The 19,838-nt window shown below is 32.3% G+C and overlaps 2 protein-coding genes across 2 annotated transcripts; both read right to left on the bottom strand.

Annotated features, from left to right (window-relative positions):
- Nucleotides 1-7,526: 7,526 nt before the first annotated feature.
- Nucleotides 7,527-8,249, bottom strand: LOC108778157 (uncharacterized). The gene is made up of 2 exons (XM_018545259.1): nucleotides 8,042-8,249; nucleotides 7,527-7,980 (listed from the first exon to the last, which is right to left on the bottom strand). Exons 1-2 carry the CDS (start codon nucleotides 8,110-8,112, stop codon nucleotides 7,653-7,655), a joined length of 399 nt encoding a protein of 132 aa, XP_018400761.1. The 5' UTR covers nucleotides 8,113-8,249; the 3' UTR covers nucleotides 7,527-7,652.
- Nucleotides 8,250-8,410: 161 nt separating this feature from the next.
- Nucleotides 8,411-16,344, bottom strand: LOC108778150 (uricase). The gene is made up of 4 exons (XM_018545252.1): nucleotides 16,164-16,344; nucleotides 10,817-11,229; nucleotides 8,910-9,217; nucleotides 8,411-8,704 (listed from the first exon to the last, which is right to left on the bottom strand). The coding sequence occupies exons 1-4, from the start codon at nucleotides 16,292-16,294 to the stop codon at nucleotides 8,528-8,530; spliced, it is 1,029 nt and encodes a 342-aa protein (XP_018400754.1). The 5' UTR covers nucleotides 16,295-16,344; the 3' UTR covers nucleotides 8,411-8,527.
- Nucleotides 16,345-19,838: the final 3,494 nt, after the last annotated feature.

The following is a 19,838-nucleotide window of genomic DNA, read 5'->3' as shown; positions in this document are numbered from 1 at the left end:
TTTTTTTTTTTTTTTTTTTAAAGAAATACACAATTTGCAAATTGCATTGTATATTTCTTTTCGTAAAAAACGAAAATATATGTTTCTTTACATTAATTTGTCCTGTTATTTGGTGTAAAATTATGTCAAATATCATTGAAAAAAATAATTTACTATTATATTTGTGTCAAGATATGTCAGAGATTATAATTAAAAATATTATAAATTACATAACCCAATTAATTTTAATCTAATCTTGTATATCTCTTCATTAAAAAACATCTCTAAAATAATTTAATTGATGCAAATAATAAATGCACATAAAATCTTGTTGCACTGATATCCTTTTTTTTTTACTAATATAGATTATTAATTTTAATCTCGGTTCAACTTACATCCCAGATAACATTTATGTTGCATAATAAGACGTCTTTTAGATATCTTATGCAACATGCATGTTATTTGAATCTTCATCTTTTTCTTAGAATTAGCAAAATATGAAGAACGATTTATTAATTAAACCGAGATTAAAATATTATACTATATTAATAGGCGTGAGTTAATTAACGATAAGATAAAAATTTATAATTAAAAAAATTAGATATATATATATATATATATATAAATATTTCCTCTCTTGCGTGAGTTGAGATTAAATTGTTATTCACCCGTTTTGGCTATATTGACGTCTATTTGGAATTTCCTGGAGAATCGGTGTCATTTAATTAATACAAAAAGAAAAAAAAAAGAAAATTGAATCATTCTCGATAAATGCTCCATTAGTGTTTCTTGCAAGTCGCATTCTAATTTTTCTATCATTTCTTTCCGTCTATTACCCAGTCGCACTTATTTCTCTACGATAATAATCGCATATACAAGAGAAATCGCACAGTCGTTATAGCTGTGTGTTCAGTATACCTTGCGGTCATTTTGTTTCTAAAACTACCACAGGCGCGGCATAAAGCATTGCGTGTCGTGTGTATGTTGATGAGAATGACGGCGACAACGGCAACCGACAGATCGATCGAAAAGAATCGGTACTGAAACCGGTTTACTCGGACAATTTTTCGAACGCCATCGCCCATGACGGCCATGACCTTAACGTACCGGCTTTCTCTCGGTGTGTAGGGAAAGTTTTCCTGTATCGTTCAGGGGTTGGTCTCATCAATCGCAATGACGGGGGACGTTCCCGTCTGCGAGGAAGTCCCACAAAAAAAACTAGAAATGACTTGGACAAAATCGAAGTGTCCCATCTCTCGGTTTAAATTCTATATAATTCATTCATTTTTGTTCTCCACACTGTTCTGCTTCTCGCGACATGTCAACACGTGGTCGAAAGTAGCATTTATCCCAGTGAACCCTCCGCATTGTCATCTGGTGAACTGAATTAACGCAGAGGAGACTGAACTAATCTGATGTGGGACGACACGGTCGCGACTTGACAGCGCTTGAAATGCAAATGATGATAATCACGTCTGTGCAGGAAGTGCATCGCGAGTGTAAATATATAACCATTGTTCTCCGTTTCCGTTCCGGAGAAAATCTAGATGACCGTTATTTTGTAGTCACCCGGTAATGACGCGTCCAGTTTAATCTATTCCGTGGCCTCCGGGCGAGTGCGATTTGCACGAAACAAGAGCTTGTTCTTTTTAGTTAAACTCCTTGCACGGTTCATTAATTCTCTCTTTCCCCCCCCCCCTCCCCTTTTGTTATTAAATTTTTCTACCAAGTCTAAGAAACCGTTGATATTCCGTCATCGTCCAGTCCCGTAGTTCTCCCCGTTATTGTCGCCAGCGTAAAAAGAAAGTTGCTTGTCTCCTTCAACGCTTGTACGGTTCAGAGATTATCATGCTAGTAGGACGTCCTGATGGCGATTAACGCAACTTGTCAAGTTCATTACCGATATATACTTGGAAAGCCAATTTGCGGCTTTTCACGGACAAATTGATTGAATAAATCTATCGCGCGATGAAACGGAGATCGTTATCTATAGTGAATCTGTCCACGGCGCTTTCATAGGCTGTGAAATTGCAATAATGATTCACATCGATCATTCTCTCAAAGAAAAATTATAGATATATAAAACATGTAAAATTTATAATCGCTCACAACAAAGTTAGAACGTTCACTGCTGAAAGAAATCGATGTCATAAATCACATCTAAATGATCTAAATGATAGAAAATTTCAATTTTTAACGCTCTTTTAAAATAGTATTTTTGAAGCCTTCACGGGTATTTTTTTTTTCAAAGAAGAAGCGTATATTCACGTGACTCGTAGCTAGGTTATCAGTTATCTCTGTGTCTTGATATCATCACGTGGACGTATCGGGTCTTTTTTAAGAAGGGACTTATCAATTCTGTTGTCACATAAATAGCAATTTTCGCTTTAATGAATTGCTTATTTGGCATTTTTGTTATCACGTATAACTATTTTTGTATTATATAATGAATTGTCTTCTTGAATATATTTAGAATGTTTCTCCATACAGTACAGACCTCTAAGAGACGTACGTCTTAATAACTTTCAAATGTGCTTTTATCTTTTAAACGTTATAAAGACGTTCCCAGAATGTCTGTCGGATACTGTATGGATCTTTCTTTTTTCTAATTTTGAATTTAAAAAATATTTTGTTAATCATAACTTTTAATTATAAATTTCGAGGGGTGGTAAACTCCCTTCTGAATAAGCCCATGCTTATCAGTTAAATGCTAACATTTGGTAAACATTACTATTCATTTTATTTCAGGAGGGGTGAGTTTCCAACCCTCCTGGATAAACCCATGATCATTAAATGCCAACATTTGATTGTCAACGTTGACATTTACTTCATTGAGATAAGAAATAATCTGATAATAAACTATTTTTTCTTTTTCTTTGACAAAATCTTTTTTTATAAAATTAAATTTTCGCACTTTATGCGAAATGAAAAGGTACATAAAATTGAAAGTATAAGTAATAAGAAAAGCAATAGTTAGAAAAGAAAAGTAAGAATTGAAAAAGAAAGTGAATTTAAAAAAAAATCGATGAGAAACGATCGCTATTGTGTATTCATCTATTACGGATTTAAGCGCGACATGTGCGTGATGTATGTCCTGCGTGAAAATGTGATAATTATTCGGACGAGCCTGTCGCGTCGATGATAAGCATCCGCCAATGTCAGTTTCACCTTTCTTCATTTTCCGTTTTATGCGTGAATGTGAAAGGTACCCGCGGGGTATAATCGTAATCCTCGATTAGAATCGCATGTGGAACATCCTGTGCACTAGTATAAGACACCGATTTCCAGTCAGTCATTAAAGTGAATCTTGCCTCTCGCGCATTGACGTATTTTACCGTTTATGAAGCAAAATTGCGACTTGTCGATTACAAGGAACGTTATTTATTAACTTGAGCTTTGTATTTGTTTTTTTTTTTTAGTTGTGCCGTTGAAGCGATATACATATCAAGAAAGCATTGTGTGTATCACGTTCTATTTTCTTTACTGTTATATTGAGATATGACGTCAGCAGCTATAGGAATCAATCTTTTTTTTATTACAATAAAAAATAAATTAATTTTTTGCAAAATTGATACATAAAACTTTGTGTTAATTTTTTCATCATACTTAACAATAAACATTAACAAAATATCCTCGAAGATTCTCTTCTTTCGAAGATAACTGTAAATCTTAACTGATAAATAATCGTAAAAACCATTTTGTTGTAAACACGAGGCACATGCATTGCAGATTGAATTCTTAGGACGTTTATACATATATGTTCTAAGATTGAATAAAGATAGATAAAATATCTCTGAAGATTCTCTTCTCTCGGAGCGAGATCTATAAATTTTAACTGATAATCATGAGAACTGTTTCCACTGGAAACACAAAACATTCAGATTGAATTCAATCAGAACATATATATGTATATTTGCTATGCAAGATAATTTAAAGAAGAGAATTTCCGGTATATTTTATCTATTTCTATTATCGAAAGCGTACTAAATAAAAACATGATTTCAATTCTTGCAATGTATTGCAAGAAATAGGTGTAAATAATTTCTTATCGTGATTGTCGTTGCAACAAGAAAACGGTTTTTAAATAGAGGTATAGGTATAAAATGTTATCGATATAGAAACGATGTACGAGATTCGATATACAACTTGCCGGAAAGATTAAACAACTCAAAAAGCTCGTAAATTATTTATATTCTATATTAGAAAATATTTTTATAGCTATTTAATTAATAAACACTATTTATTAATCATTCATTAATAACGCGCATCGTAACACGAAAGATTTTGCTAAAATATCTAAAAATTTAGCTAGATGTTGCAAATTTGAAAATAATTTTGTTGAACTATTAAAATAATTATGTAGGGATACTCGAACTGATGGCTAGAATATCAAAAGTTATTTTTGCAGCTCATCATGTTTTAGAGCTACAAAATTATTTCGACGGTTCAATAAAATTATTTTCAAATCTCTCTCTAGCTACATTTTTAGATATTTCAATAAAATTGTTTCTTTCGTGTACCTATAAGCTATTTATAAATTTTTAGATACTTTAACAAAACCGACTACATTATGGCAAGCATCTTAATGAACAACCAATGTTATTTATTCGAATTATTTGTTAAATTTCCGTTAATATTTTAATAATTTGTCAACATTGAAAATGACCCGATTGGTGTCGAAACGTTTGTTGCTTATAATTTAAATATATATTTTTATTTTCTCTTTTTAATTGTACCTAATATTTTTATTTTGACTCGTTTTTTGCCCGTTAAATCATTTAATATTTATTTAGCAAAACCGTTCTTTTTGTGAACGTATCACTCACAGTGCTCTGCACATGATAGTTGCGAGGAAGTGATTACAACAGTGCGGCGATATATGTGTCTGGAATCATAAAGTTGTTTCAGCGATCACCTGATGAACCGTGGCCGAGGGGAAAAATGAAAAGTACGAGTGCGTGGAGAGAAAGAGGGTAAGAGAGCGTGGCTATAAAGCGATCCAGTTTCATCGAAATTCTCAGTTTGTCGTATTCGTATATCGCAGACTACGGACGTAGCGACCAACCTTTCAGTGCTGCAGCATGAAGACGGGGCTGATGTTGCAAGTAAATGTCCAGCGAGTCAGATATCTTAATGGCAGGTGTAAAAACAATAAATTTGAGATTACATGATGTTGTTCTTCGTTACGGAGGAAGTGTACTTGGGAGTATCGCCTAACAGCTCCAACAATTTGTGCTCTGTGGTCTGCTAATAAATAATTTGAGTAACTCAACAAGAACATAGTTAACGTGTCGCTCGAGATCGCCGGCGATTATTAATATACGCGTGAACGATTGAGAATAAAATTTAGAAAAAAAAGAAAAAGAAAAACCGGAAGGAGACTATAGATTAATCGTTGTGGTGATTTGCAGTTGGCGTTGCCCGTGGTGCTTTTGGCCGGACTCTCGGAAGAATTTTTTTTTCAATAGTGAGTGTGCCTTTGTACTTTTTTCGTGTCAAAACTATTCGAAAAGACGTTCCAAATCGATTTTGTCTCCTTCGAACTTTTTCATCTTGAACCGGTTTTCTTTGATCGAAACTTTAATACTATATTTTTCCATAGTTTGTTTCAAATATTTTATAATAAAAACATTTTAGTTAAATTTTTGCTTAAAAGTAGACTTGCAATTGTTCAAATAATAAGCTTTTTTATCTGTTAGCCGTTCTAAAAATCTTTTTAAAAAATCGAATTTAGATTTTTTTAACAGCCTTTATTTTTACTATTTTAGATTTAGAATTAATTAGCTTAATATTTTTTTAAAGAAGAAAATTGTCTCTCCCCCTAGAGATAAGATGAAATTGAAAACTCTCGTTGGAGCGGCATGAAAAATTTGTATGCAATACGGACGACAAGTGTGTCGTTTCTTCTACTTTCCGCTTTTCTGTCTTCAATTATTCATAACACGTTTTCTCACGTTGCAGCCCTAAGAAGGCACTGACGGAATTCTTCGAATCTCTGAGGGCGAAAAAGACGCTGCCTAAGATGGGCCATGTACAACACTACCACATACATTATTATCCGATGCCTTTCCCTCTATTGGCATGGACGAGAGCACCAGATAAATACTATCTCGACGAATTTTACGAGTACGTTCCAATGTTGAATAAAAAAGATGAAACTTGTTTCGCAACTCGATTGCGTCTCATAAAAACTAATCTATATAGAAAAATAATAAATCATTGCACGAGGGAAAGTGATATTTCTAGTTCAGTTTTCGTATTGCCGACGCCGCGTGCGAGAAAACTTACAATCTCATCACTAATCCTTTTAGTTCTATTTGCAACCGTTATGTTATGCGTATTACACATGGCTGATGCGACTACCTAACGTCCATTTCTACTAATGCAGATTAACTTTAATATCGATGTAATTTACCTTTTCTAATCTTAGAATAATTATTCTTTCTATTACTTTTAGTGAGTTAAACTAAAATTAAAGTTATAAATTTACATTGGTATAAAAACGTACGGAAAGAACGATTTGCTAAAGTACCTAAAAATTCAACTGCATACGTACAAATCTGAAAATAATGTTGTTGGATCATCTAAATAATTACGTATATACGAAGAAAACAATTTTACGGGATTATATAAAATTTATATAGATACAGATTTGAGGCTAATTTTGTTGACTTATCAAAATATAATAATTAAGTAGAAAGCATTGCATGCAATATCTATGTTTTGGCACTCTCTTAATCAGTTCAAGCTACATAATTATTTTGGTAGTCCAACGCAATTATTTTTAGATTCGTATCCAGATAAATTTCTAGATATGTTAACAAAACAATTCTTTTCCGTATATGAGGATAACTCGACTATTTTCTTTTCCAGTGACACACTCGGGTCGTTTGGCTGGTCGAATTATCATTACGGATACGCGCCAGATCCGTCGTTAATCATGTCGTCGGATCTCCCGCATTTGCCCGGGTCGGATCTATGGGATGACCTTTGGGGCGAAAAGATTCTAGGTGAGTACAGATAATTCTGCACGAGGAAAAATCGATCGTTTGCTCGTTTATCGACTGGAACGCGTGAGAAAATATAAGGACCTGGCAATCTCGTGATTAAAAATAGCGATCTTTTTGCAGACACCGACGACGCGCTCGACTCGATCGATCGTAACTCCAAAGGAATACTGGTGCAAGTTCCCGTCAATCGGCCACTCGTGTTTCATCTGCCGTTGAAGAAGTCGCGGCAGAGACGGATAGAGACGGCGACGACTTAAAAGGCCTCGCCATGAAACACCTGTTTCTTTCTCTCGAAACTAACAATTGTGATTAAAATTGGTCATCGCATCAAATCGTTTAGCTTTAACTTAGCTGTAGATTAGCTAATTAAAAACTTAACTTCTAAGTTAAGTTTTTAGTCCGCTGTATAAATTTGACGATAGGTCTATTCTTTTATGCTTCTTACACAATTCATCCTTTCCCTTTCTTTTTTCTAATATGAAACAAAAGAAAGATGAATCGTATAAGAAGTTCAGTTAATTAAAAGAACATGCCTGAAGCTTATTATTTATTATGCGTATAACAGATATCGAAATGTTCCTTGACTCTGTACTTTTTCTTACATTTAGATTTACTCGTCGAAATGGCCAAAATAAACATAAATGTTATTATGTGAATGATAATTTAGAATTTGACACGAGGCTCCGAATAATTTGCGAGTAACATCTGCGGAAGTTGTTTACACATTTTAGCCGCATACGCGTGAAATTTCGGCTCGCATTCATGCCGTCGCCGAGTAGTCTTCAATAACGATCTGGGCAATAATTCCCTCAATTGCGGTACGATCGAGACTGCCTTCAATTTCCTTCGTTCGATGCGAGCCTTTTGGTGCGCCTCGTAATCTTTCTGCAGCCTCGACGCGAGCTGTATCATATATCTGCGGTCTGTCAGTCGTACTACGTTAGTTCCCATCAGCGATGTTAATCGCGATCTCACGGGTACGTGACTGAGTCTGTGTCGATTAATTAAGAGGTTATTCTCGACGAAAATCGGCGACAAGACTTCGATCTCACCCGTATTTCACGCAATCCGCTTCCCACCATGCTGGAGGCACGTCGTATAGATCCACTGTCGCCGAGAACATATTTTACAAGTGGTAATCTATTTTAAAAGTAAATTTCGTTACGTAACATTTTTAGTAGTCCTATAACTATTTCATTAAAAAAAAAAAAGTGTCCGCTCAATTTGAGCGTATTTTGTCTCATACTTCCTATGATAAAATAAAATAAAATAATTCTATAGATGTGTGTAAATAATCTGTTTATATAACTTTACGAGGCATATAAGAAAAAAATTAAGAGAATTAAAGTATATATAAAATATATGTACATAATATATCACGTAACGTATAAAAATTGTAGAATTCAATTCCGAAATCTGGCGCGAGTTACGGAGTTTAAAGTGGGTTTTAAATATTTATTTGAGTGTTCGTGACTGTAAGTAAAATTAATTATAAAAAGTTTGAACTTTATTAATAACTCAACAATCATATACTATATCTATAATTTGGCAGAGGAATCTTTTCTGTTTAATCGACCGTAAATAATACCCGACGGCTTATCTACGGGTAGATAAACCTCCTTGTTCTCTCCTTGTACTGAATGAAGTTTGGTATACGGACTGAAGTCCAGATCGAAGTAATGCTTGTTCGGCATTTGCATCTCGACGCTACTAATCTGTAAATATTTTATTTCCGCATAATGCACACATAATATTTAAGATGAAATAATTTAACATATTATTTTATTATTATTTAATATATTTCAGTAATATTAAATTATTTTTAGATATATGTATTAAATTAAATCAAGATCTTCTTTTAGGCAAAAAATGGTGAAATAGATAACTGTTACTTTGTGATAATGATATGATAATACTTACTTGTTTGACTCTATCAAGTATACACTTTTCCGTGAGATAAACCGTATTCTGCACACTGGGCGAGTGAATTCCCGTATTCGGTGGACCCGCGAAATTCTCTAGAATGCACTCCTTCACCGTACGCCACGCGTCATCGAAATCTACCTCGGCAGTAGAATAGTCCCACGTTGCCATTACAGTAGTACTGAAAATACGATCATGCGTGTCTTGCAACGTGCCGTATTCGTCCTGAATGAAGTTTGAGAACGAGCTCTGAGTGGTTTTTAACACTCGCAGCCCCTTTATTCCACCGCGTATTTGTGGCGGTCCTAGAACCAAGTAAATCGGAATGAAAAGCCAGCAGGCTAATCTTTTTCTGCTTGTTCAAATACATGTTTAATAAACTTTACAAAGTTTTCTTTTCGAAATAAAATATATTGCATTAAAAAGTATTGTATTTTAATTTAAGGGCAAAAAGTTATGTCTTACATATAAATAAAAGATACTATAATAGACCATTCATAATTTATGCAACTTTAACATTTTATGTGATTATATTTGGTTACTTAATGTCGTTTTTCTATAAAAGCAATAATAATGAAAAAAACGCTAGCTATAGAATTAAAATTTAATTGTGTTTAAAAAATAAATCCATATTATAAGATATAATAAATTATTAATTATATAGACTCGTGAGATAAAAATCAAAGAAGAAATAATAATGCCTAGTCGAGTCAATGCACTGGATGTCCGTGTGAAATAGAAAAAAGTTTATTGTAGATGCGTACATACGTTTCGATCCTTACTTTTGGATCCTTATCAAAATGAATGTTCATTTAATACATTTCAATGTGCTACCTAGAACACTTTACAATAATAATAAGTTTTATTATTATTAAACAAAAATTAATTATTTCACAATTCCATATATAAAAAATATATCGAACAAAATTGAAAATTATTTCAAAGACTGTGAAACCATTAGATTGGCATATAAGGGTATCAATAATCTTGGCAATATCATCAAGGTACAAAAAGATAGATTACACACTATGATGCGTTCTAACGTAGTTTACAAGATTTTTTGCAATGATTGCGATGCAACATATGTAGGACAGACTAGTAGGACTCTTAAAACCAGAATTTCAGAGCATAAAAATCATATAAATAGAAACACACAACAAAAATCAGTAATAATTGATCATAGGTTGCAATTTTCACATGACTTTAATTGGGACGATATTAAAATTCTGGATGAAGAAAATATTTTAAATAAGAGACTCATTTCAGAAATGATACACATACATAGACAAAAGAACAGTTTAAACTTACAAACTGACACTGACTTGCTAAACAAAGCATATGATTGTTTACTCACTGACATTTGATTTCCATTTTCAATAACATACTTAAAGAAATGTATAGTTTTATGTATTTCTTCGTCACATTATCACTTTAACTCATGTACAATCAACATATCAATATATGTCTCTCCATCCATTTAATTTCATTTCATGTAAGTCTTTATATTCTTTATATTCTTTATATTCTTTATATTCTTATTATTTTTTATAATTTAAACAGTTCACAAAACAATTTAAACATTATATTGTCAATTCCGTAGACTATCAAACTTATTATTATTGTAAAGTGTTCTAGGTAGCACATTGCAATGTATTAAATGAACATTCACTTTGATAAGGACCCAAAAGTAAGGATCGAAACGTATGTACACATCTACAATAAACTTTTTTCTATTTCACACGGACATCCAGTGCATTGACTCGACTAGGCATTATTATTTCTTCCATATTATAAGAATTAAATTTATTTAGAGAGAAATTTAAAACAGATCATTATTTCTCACTTTCCAAATTAGTTTCAGTGTGAATTATGTGAGATAGCGAATCATTTTTCACAAATCGTACCGTTTCTGACCTGACTGACTTGGCAGAATCTCGTCGCAGTCGGTTTCATAACGAAGGCGTGATTGTGCGGCTGGTTGTTAGCGTAGTATCTGGTCCACGGGTATTCCTCGATGTTGATGCTGACTTGCTCCACGTGTTTGTACGTGTAGAGGAAGTGAGAGCAAAGCAGAAGTGCGAACGTTTCGGGTGATTGAACGCCGTGCTTTTTCGCTAGCACGTACACCGTATTCTTCTGACTATCCGTCGAGACGATGTCGCGATTATCACCGAAATACTCCCTTCGACCATACAGACGTAAGTGCGTGTCGATCTCGTACTCGCGAACGTCGTGGTAAGGTTCTTTGTTCCGATTTACGTACAACAACTTGACGTTATTCTTACCATAAGCACAAGCGCTTAATTCGTATTCGTCCCTAAACACAAATTCTTTCTGAATTATTTACCATTAAAATTTTTTATTATTACAGTTCATATGATATTTTTCTACTTCTTTCCAGCTTATTCGAATATAAGGAAAATATTATACCAATTACATAATAGTCCTTTTTGTAATGTAGAATTATATATTGATATCACTATATATATATTTAAATTATTTATATTATAATATATTTAGCTGCATTTAGCAGAAAAACAATTTTGCAACTGTTGTAACCCAAGTAGAACAACAAGTCACGATAATGTCAAAGTGCAATCTTAAGATAAATCGGAAATTATTGAAAAATTACTTTAATGATCATTTTGGAATCATCTTAATACCATAATGACTTGTTCTGCTTGGGAAGAATCTTTAATGTGATCGTTTTATATATATTTAGATCCTAGAGGGAGAACAAGACGAATCATATTAAAAAATTTCTTCATTAACTGCAAAGCTACTTTTTCTTCATGAACTCAGCCAATGCTATGAGATATTAGAGGACCTGTTGCTATAAAATTTGCACAATGGACTATTGATTTTTACCGATCGCGTTAGAAATTACGATCAGGCCCGGATTAAGGGGGGGGGGGGCTAGGGGGGGTTGTAGCCCCAGGCCCCACGGAAATATAAGGGGCTCCCGTTACATTAAGAAAAAAATTTTAATTTTTTGATTAAAATTAAAATTAGTTGAGAAGCAAGTGATTGATGTTTTTCCCAATGTTTACATAGCGCTTAGAATATTTGTAACTATACCAATAGCAAATTGTGAAGCAGAAAGATCTTTCTCTGTTCTTAAAAGAATAAAAAATATGTACAGAACAGTGATGTTGGACGAACGATTAACATCTTTAACTCGCTTAGCAATCGAATCTGAATTACTAAGATCGATTGATTTTAATAATTTAGTACAAGATTTTGTAAAATTATCTGTCAAAGACGTAAAACATGATGATGTGATGATGTTGTTAAGTATAGGAATAGAGTGATTTGTTACTTCAATTTTTTTGTCTATAGGCATTTTGAGAGTACTCTATACTTTTTATACATTCAAAAATGATCCTACTTTTTTTGTTGAAAGGAAGAGCAAAATTCTCTCCCAATTGTAAAAAAACATTGTATATTGTTATGCGGAATGTTAACAGAAGACAAATTGATAAACCACTTATCTCTAACTGTGGATAAAGAAGAACTGTTCTGTGAAGGAAAATCATTAGGAGAAATGACAATCATAGGTGAAGATGGAGAAGATTTCAGAGAAGTGAGAGGCTGATACTGTATAGGTTTTATGTTTTCGTGGTCTTGTTTTTCTTTGTTTTTTGATAGCCGTGCATCATGTTTTTAATTTTAAGTAATTTTTGTATTTTCTATTGTGTTTTAGATTTAGAATTAAATATGTTGACATTTTAATATTATTTTAAATGTGATTTTTACTTCTGACTCCTACTTCGCCCTTTTAATTTATGTTGATTATTGTTATATTAAGAGTCCTTGAATATTTTCATCTTATTTGTTTTTAATCGCAGGCTGTAATAATGCGAACATCACATTATATGTCTTATTTTGAATTTATATCAAAAAATTTTGGATTTTTTGCAGTTAAACATCTCAAATTATGGATAAAATTTCGTAGAAAGATTATATTACGACTTACTTACATATTAAATTCATTAAGCAGTGTATCAACAATAACGTTGTTCCTCAACACTTACACGTTTTAAACAACTTAAATATAAAATTTTTTAACCAGATTTCTAATAGGAAGTTTTCACACTGCAAAGAATTTTCTGTTCGAAAAATTTTACACATCAAACTCAACGATGCACTTAGAGAGATCCATCACTACAGAATGATGTTGTTCCGTGTGGTAAGCATATTGTCAGGCTGTCTTATTTATTTAGCTATGAAAAGACAAAGAAAAACAAGACCACGAAAACATAAAACCTATACAGTATCTTCTCCATCTTCACCTACTGTCATTTCTCCTAATGATTTTCCTTCACAAAACAGTTCTTCTTTATCCACAGTTAGAGATAAGTGGTTTATCAATTTGTCTTCTGTTGACATTCCGCATAACATACCTACAATGATTTTACAATTGGGAAAGAATTTTTTTTTTTTTATCAATCGTAGATCGACCTAAGACTATGAATACGGGCCTTATGTATGTAATATCTCTTTTTACAAATGTTCCAACAGACATGGCCATAGACTGCATACAAATGAACATTGGTCTTTTATTTCTAGGAATTGCTCATTGCCAAAGAATGAATTGTTGGAGGTGATTAGATTTATTTTAGATTCTTCTTATTTTGTATTTAATCAGAAGATTTATAAATTTATTATAATGTTTCGGCACACTCATGGGCTCTCCGTTGTCACCCATCGTTGCCGATTTAGTAATGAGGAGACTCGAAGCGATGTCCTTGATGTCATGTAATTTGGATATTCTGTTTTATTTTAGATATATAGATGACATCTGTACTGCAGTCTTACGGGATGAAATAGACTCTTTATTCCAAGTGTTTAACTCCTTTCATCCTCGTCTCCAATTTACACTAGAAATTGGAGACAAGAAATTAGAATTTTTGGATACTTTAATCTCAATAATTGATAATTATTTTGTATTTGACTGATACCGTAAGCCTACGTTTTCAAGTAGATTCCTTAACTTTTTTTCAAATCATCCTGTTTCTCAAAAGAAAGGCACAATTTATTCGCTGGTTGATAGAGCTTTTTTACTTTCTGACTTGAATTTTCATACAAAGAATCTAAATCTTATCATTAAAATATTTTATTAAATAATGACTACCCTTTATCTTTTATTTTTGACACAATCAACCAACGATTAAAACACCTGAATAAAAATAAAAATAATCATACATTAAATCATGAAACCACCAACAGTGAGGACGATAATAAAAAAACGACTTCTTGGCTTGCTGTACCTTTCATACCTTCACGAACAGAAAAATTTAAACGGTTTAATAATAATGACATCAGGGTATCGTTTCATAGTAATTCCTAATAAAATGCGAAAATATATTAAGGTTCAAAAAGATATACGTCCACATACATCTAGAAACAATGTAGTGTATAAGATCCAGTGTAACGATTGCGATGCTTCGTATGTTGGACGGGAAGCAACTGAAAACTAGAATTAACAACTAGAACAACGCAACCATATCAGATATAATACATCGACCCGATCAGTTATCACTGAGCCTAAATTACGATCATGACTTTCAATGGGATGATGTCAAAATTTTAGACAAAGGACCATGCTATAGAAAACGCATAATATTGGAGATCCTTAATATTAAAAAGCAAAAACATAGTTTGAATTTACAAACTGATACAGAAGGTCTTCACAAGGCATATATATACCCATTATAAACAAAATATGATCTTTCAATATCGTTTCGCTTGTCTTCTCGTCCAGTCTGTTATCATGTGTTGTGTTAAAAGAATTACATCTCTTTATAAAATAAACACAAAATCGGTGTTCTGTGCATTTACAACGCATTGCCGTTGCACTGCGCATTTTGTATTACATTGTTGAACACATATTATTCGAACAAATGGACACAATTTATATCTGTTTTTTAATTATTGTTTTGGTAAGTGTTTTCTTAAAAACTCTAATATATTCACACAACAATTTGTATAGCGTTACATTAATTTTTACAGAAACTTTGTTAACCTGCGAATTATCAAATTTTTCAACAACAATATTACATTTTGACTATCTATAATAATTTTATCTACGAAAGAGATATTTTGAAGTCTGAAGAGGACTCAATCGAAAAGTCGAAACTTGTTACGTGCATCATGTTTTTAATGTTAAGTAATTTTTGTATATTCTATTGTGTTTTAGATTTAGAATTAAATATGTTGACATTTTAATATTATTTTATCTAATTATACTGCTTTACGTATAGACGTGATCATCTTTTTTAAAAAGATTGAAAAAAGAGCCCCCTAAAGTTAAATAACCCCGGGCCCCTCAACTTTTTAATTCAGGCCTGATTACGATGTGCACTATGAACAGTTGTAGGTATTTTAACTCGTACTACGGGGACAATTTGTAAATATATAACAATGCTTAATTCGATTTCAGACGATCTATAATTCGCGTCAGATTTTTCAAGACAGAATTCTATTTATAATTTCAGATACGCTGCGTATTTTGATACTTGCGCGCATCCTATATTTATATATACAATGTATTTCTGATCCTTTAGATGTTTTTTTTTGTACACGGCATATAAAATTATAAATAGGATTCTATCTTGAAATCTGACACGAATTATAGGTCGCCTAAAGTGGGTTCTAAGCTTAAAACGTCTATTTCAGTTTAATCAGTCTATTTTTCGTTACGTCTGATCTGAATATACTGTATATCGACATAGTAATTATTCTCTTTGGACGAAATAAAACGTACAACTTGTGTTAAAGTAACGCTACGCCGTTTTGAGATTCTCATTCTTACAAGAAATTTAATCGATAAAGTGTACATTTAAAAATTCGAATAAAATTACAGCAACTCTCTCGTAAAATTTCACGCTAATTCTAAGGCCGGAATTAGACTACGCATTGAAGATTGAGATTGAAGATTGAAAGATTGAATTTTGGCTAATCAAAATAATAGGAGTTAAAATTTCTTTATCCTCATTGGTCAAATTCCAATTTTCAATCTTCAATCTGATTCCGGCCTAAGAGATTCTATTGTAATTCTTGCTATAATATTTTCTTTGTGAGTATATTCATATCGGTTTTTATTCATTTATAATATATTTCTAATGAAAAGTCTGGAGACTTATGAGTCAATCCTAAGCAAAATTGTAAGGTTTGCAACTTAATTGTTCTCTGTGAGACTTATAAGAACTCATGACTGGAATTTCACTATAGTCGAAAGGAAATATGTACCTTTTCTCATTTTCACTAAAATTCATAGGTTTGTCTCTTGTGTATGACGATTCCTGATTTCGCAGCGATCTACTAAACGAATACATTTCGTCATCCTGCAGGCGGGAAAGCGGCTCCTTGTGCGGGGGCATTCTCGTCGTACACTTCGGAGTGAGATTATCGCGCACTACGTGCTGCACGACGGCATCGATATGATATATATGTACGATATTGTCGCGTTTGGAAATCATATCTTCATATCCCACTGCGTTTTTCCACCCTTGAACTCAAAATGTCTCGTGAGACTCGGCAAAAATCTGATCTTATGCACTCGAAAACGTCACGCTCCCGCACACAGACGCAACTAGGATTGACCTTCGATGAACTTGTAATCTCGGCGACAGCGAGGCCGGAGCGAATTTTCACAACATTGCGTCGATAATCTCGGCGACGATGTAGTGGGAGAGTTTTAGGGGAAAAAAAAAGCAATTCATTTACAGTTATATAGTTGTTTTAAGAAGTCATTTCGAGAAATATCGGTCATCTCCAATCGTGCTTTGCTCCAATTACGATACAATTAATGGAAACTATATTGGGGAATATATACGTTAAATCCCGAAAATTGACGTCAAATCGATAGAATTGTCGCAATATGGAAGTACATATGTAATAAAAATTATCAGCATAAACGGTTCGGATAAGATATCTACTAAACAATCTATTAATAGCCTAAATGATGAGCATATTTACTGATGAACATACTGATGACATTACATATAGTATTTACAGATTACATGGCATTTACCAATGGCATTTGTGTTTTTAATCTTTGCAATGACTGCGAGAATTGTATGATTGCTGACATTTTTTTACTAGATATACCAATTTTTTTGTATTTATCAAAAATTATGAGATAATGAGTATCGAACGATATTTATTAGATTAATGTCATTCGATTCTCGTTGTAATTTTTAATAATAATTAAAAAAGTACTGTTAACGGTTATACTTTTTTAATATTCAAAAGAAGTGATTAATTGGCCAGTATTATATTTATTTCTATAAACTGATATTAAATTAATTTTTATAAGAGGGATGAATATTATTTTTCAACCGTTGTTATTCGTTTTAATATTTGTTACAATATATAATTTTTTTATAATTAGTAAAATAGAGCAGTGACTTTTACGTAAACAATGTTACGGTCAAATTTCGCGCGACTCAAACTGTATAACATATTCGTTATTGTTAGTTAAATCTTTTCTTTTATACGTTTAATAACAAAGATTCAAATTTAATGTAAATGTAATTGAAAGCTGTTTGAATAAAATTCATTAATAAACAAATTAAAAACTAAATAAGCCAAGCACGACTTAGGTATTAGCCTTTGATTAATTGTTTATATTTGTAAATTTTTACAAGAATAAATTTCAATCCATGTTAACAAAATATGATACAGATGTTATATTTGATAATTATCGATTAAAGTAATTGGAATTTAATCGAAATTATCTTTAGATGAAAAATGTTTTACAATTCAATAAAAAAAGACTCGATCATCTCATTTATCTCATCTGACGTCACTAGAGACCTTTCATGAAGGCTACGTTTTAATATTTACTGTCAGTACTGAAAATCTACAGCATGTTATATATGTACGTAAGTACACTATAAATTTTCAACACTGACAGTGAATACAACGAATGTAGGAAATTATAGTACTCAAGCAAAACAAGCCATGAAATGACGTTAAAATAAATTGTTTCTGATTGAAAAGTGACTTTTACAGCGTTTTCGATCGCAGCGGGTTTAAATAACGATCCAAGATCGATTATCTCGTAAATGACGTCACACGCATGTTCTACTTTGGTTTCTATTTAGATGAGGTCATGGTACTTTCGGGTTAATCAATCTCCGGGTCATCCATATTTATTACAGTCAAAAATGTGCTACATATTAGTAATAATTTTTAAAGTATTTTGACCTTTCACGTTTCGCTGTCTCTTTTTTATATTATATTGCACTAAAACCTTTTTCTCACTTTAGCCAAATATCAAATATTTAAGTAAGACCGCCTAAATGCATCGTTCAAGAGTTCGCACTGAGCTTTACGATGAAACTATTTGATCGTAAGAACTGCATTTCACACAGAATGTGTTTTTTTGGTTTGCTGATCTATGTGTATATAAAATCTTTATGATCGTTTCAGCGATAAAGGATCGAGATACTTTAAATTTTGTGATTTTAAACTTATATAATTTTTTTCTGTAACTTTCATGGATGAATTGATCGATTTTTACATTAAATCGTTGCTTAGTAAATCCGTACTATTTATATTGTGTGTATGCATGTTCTAGGCTTCGTGTATTTAGTAATAGATTTATTTAATATCTGTAATAATTTTTATATAGTTATATTTAAAAGCAAAAAGTAAAAATCGCGAACTAATGCAAACTCTTGAGAAGACACTTGCTCAAGAGTTTGCATTTTTCTTTTCTTAGTAAAATTAATCTCCCAAAAGTACGAGATAGTATTTTACATTGATACTTGATAAATTTTTAGTTTAAAGAATAAATATATCTAAGCTCCATTTTACTGTCTGAACTAAGATTCTTATTATATAGGTTGTACACTATATATAGTCTCAAAGAAAGAGTCCACACTGTTGGAATTATCCTATTTATTTCATTTATTTCTATGTTTTTAAAAAGATGCTGTAAAAAACAGATCTATGCGATAACTTATCGTCTGAGTGAAAATCCAAAAGGAGAACAAGAAAGTCAAACAAAATGTCAATTTGTCTGATTTATTAACTGAATTTATGCGTTAATTTTTGTAGTGATTCGGTCATTGTGGTATTACTTATGTCTTTATATTTTATCGTGTATATATATTCGTTACATCTAGATATTATAGTACATCGTGATTATTAATTTAAAAATTTAAAATTATATTTTCAATAATTAATTCAATATTACTTGATCGGGAGCAAAAATGCCGTCTTATTCTGTAATGAAGTTAATTGATATCTATATGTTTCGAACTCCTTTTCTCTGTTAATCGATCAGCCAATCGGCAAAGAAAAAGAGAGGATAAAGTCGATATCAACTGCAGTTCTGTTCAAGTGATCATTATTCTTTTGAATCAGAAAGCATTATTAGACTTCTTCTTTGTAGCAATTTTAGCTAAACTATACTTGTACAGTTAATCTTTTCTCTTTCTTTTCTCCATGGAGTGAGGAAAGAGAAAAAGTGAATTGTGCAAGAAGTTCAATTAAAAAGAACAAGCTTATTTTCAACTCTCTCGTTCATTTCCTAACCTAACGTTCAATTCTCCGCGCGTTTCGAAGATGCCGGATTATCAGCTGTGATCGTGTGATCAGCTGTTCGCGATGCGCAATCCTGATGCCTGATGACGTGCTCGCACGTGTCCTGATCCTGAAACATAAACAACTTTACGCGTGGAATCGTAAAAGTAAATTCGTGACATCGAATTTACGAAAAATTACAAATCTTTCATCTTTTTTTTAATCTTCTCTCTTTTTTTCTCTCCAATATCGAACCATACACCCATTTTCATTTTAAGCGCAGAAGGTATATTACAGTGCAGCTATAGGGGGCAATTCGGTTACAGGCGATGCAATCGAGAGACAGACGTCAACATCGGATAAGGATCTTTATCGATCTTCTTATACAAA

The sequence above is a fragment of the Cyphomyrmex costatus genome, unplaced genomic scaffold, assembly GCF_001594065.2.
Source record: "Cyphomyrmex costatus isolate MS0001 unplaced genomic scaffold, Ccosl1.0 scaffold490, whole genome shotgun sequence".
NCBI classification, from domain to species: Eukaryota; Metazoa; Arthropoda; class Insecta; order Hymenoptera; family Formicidae; genus Cyphomyrmex; species Cyphomyrmex costatus.
Note: the sequence above shows the minus strand (reverse complement) of the source record. Positions and strands in the feature narration are given on the sequence as shown.

Coding starts and splice junctions, on each gene's coding strand:
- LOC108778157 (XM_018545259.1), bottom strand. CDS start 8,112: ATGTTCTCGGCGACAGTGGATCTATACGACGTGCCTCCAGCATGGTGG. Junction 7,981..8,041: donor GCGGATTGCGTGAAATACGG/GTGAGATCGAAG, acceptor TAATCGACACAG/ACTCAGTCACGTACCCGTGA.
- LOC108778150 (XM_018545252.1), bottom strand. CDS start 16,294: ATGCCCCCGCACAAGGAGCCGCTTTCCCGCCTGCAGGATGACGAAATG. Junction 9,218..10,816: donor AGTCAGTCAGGTCAGAAACG/GTACGATTTGTG, acceptor ACTTGGTTCTAG/GACCGCCACAAATACGCGGT. Junction 8,705..8,909: donor TACTTGATAGAGTCAAACAA/GTAAGTATTATC, acceptor AAATATTTACAG/ATTAGTAGCGTCGAGATGCA.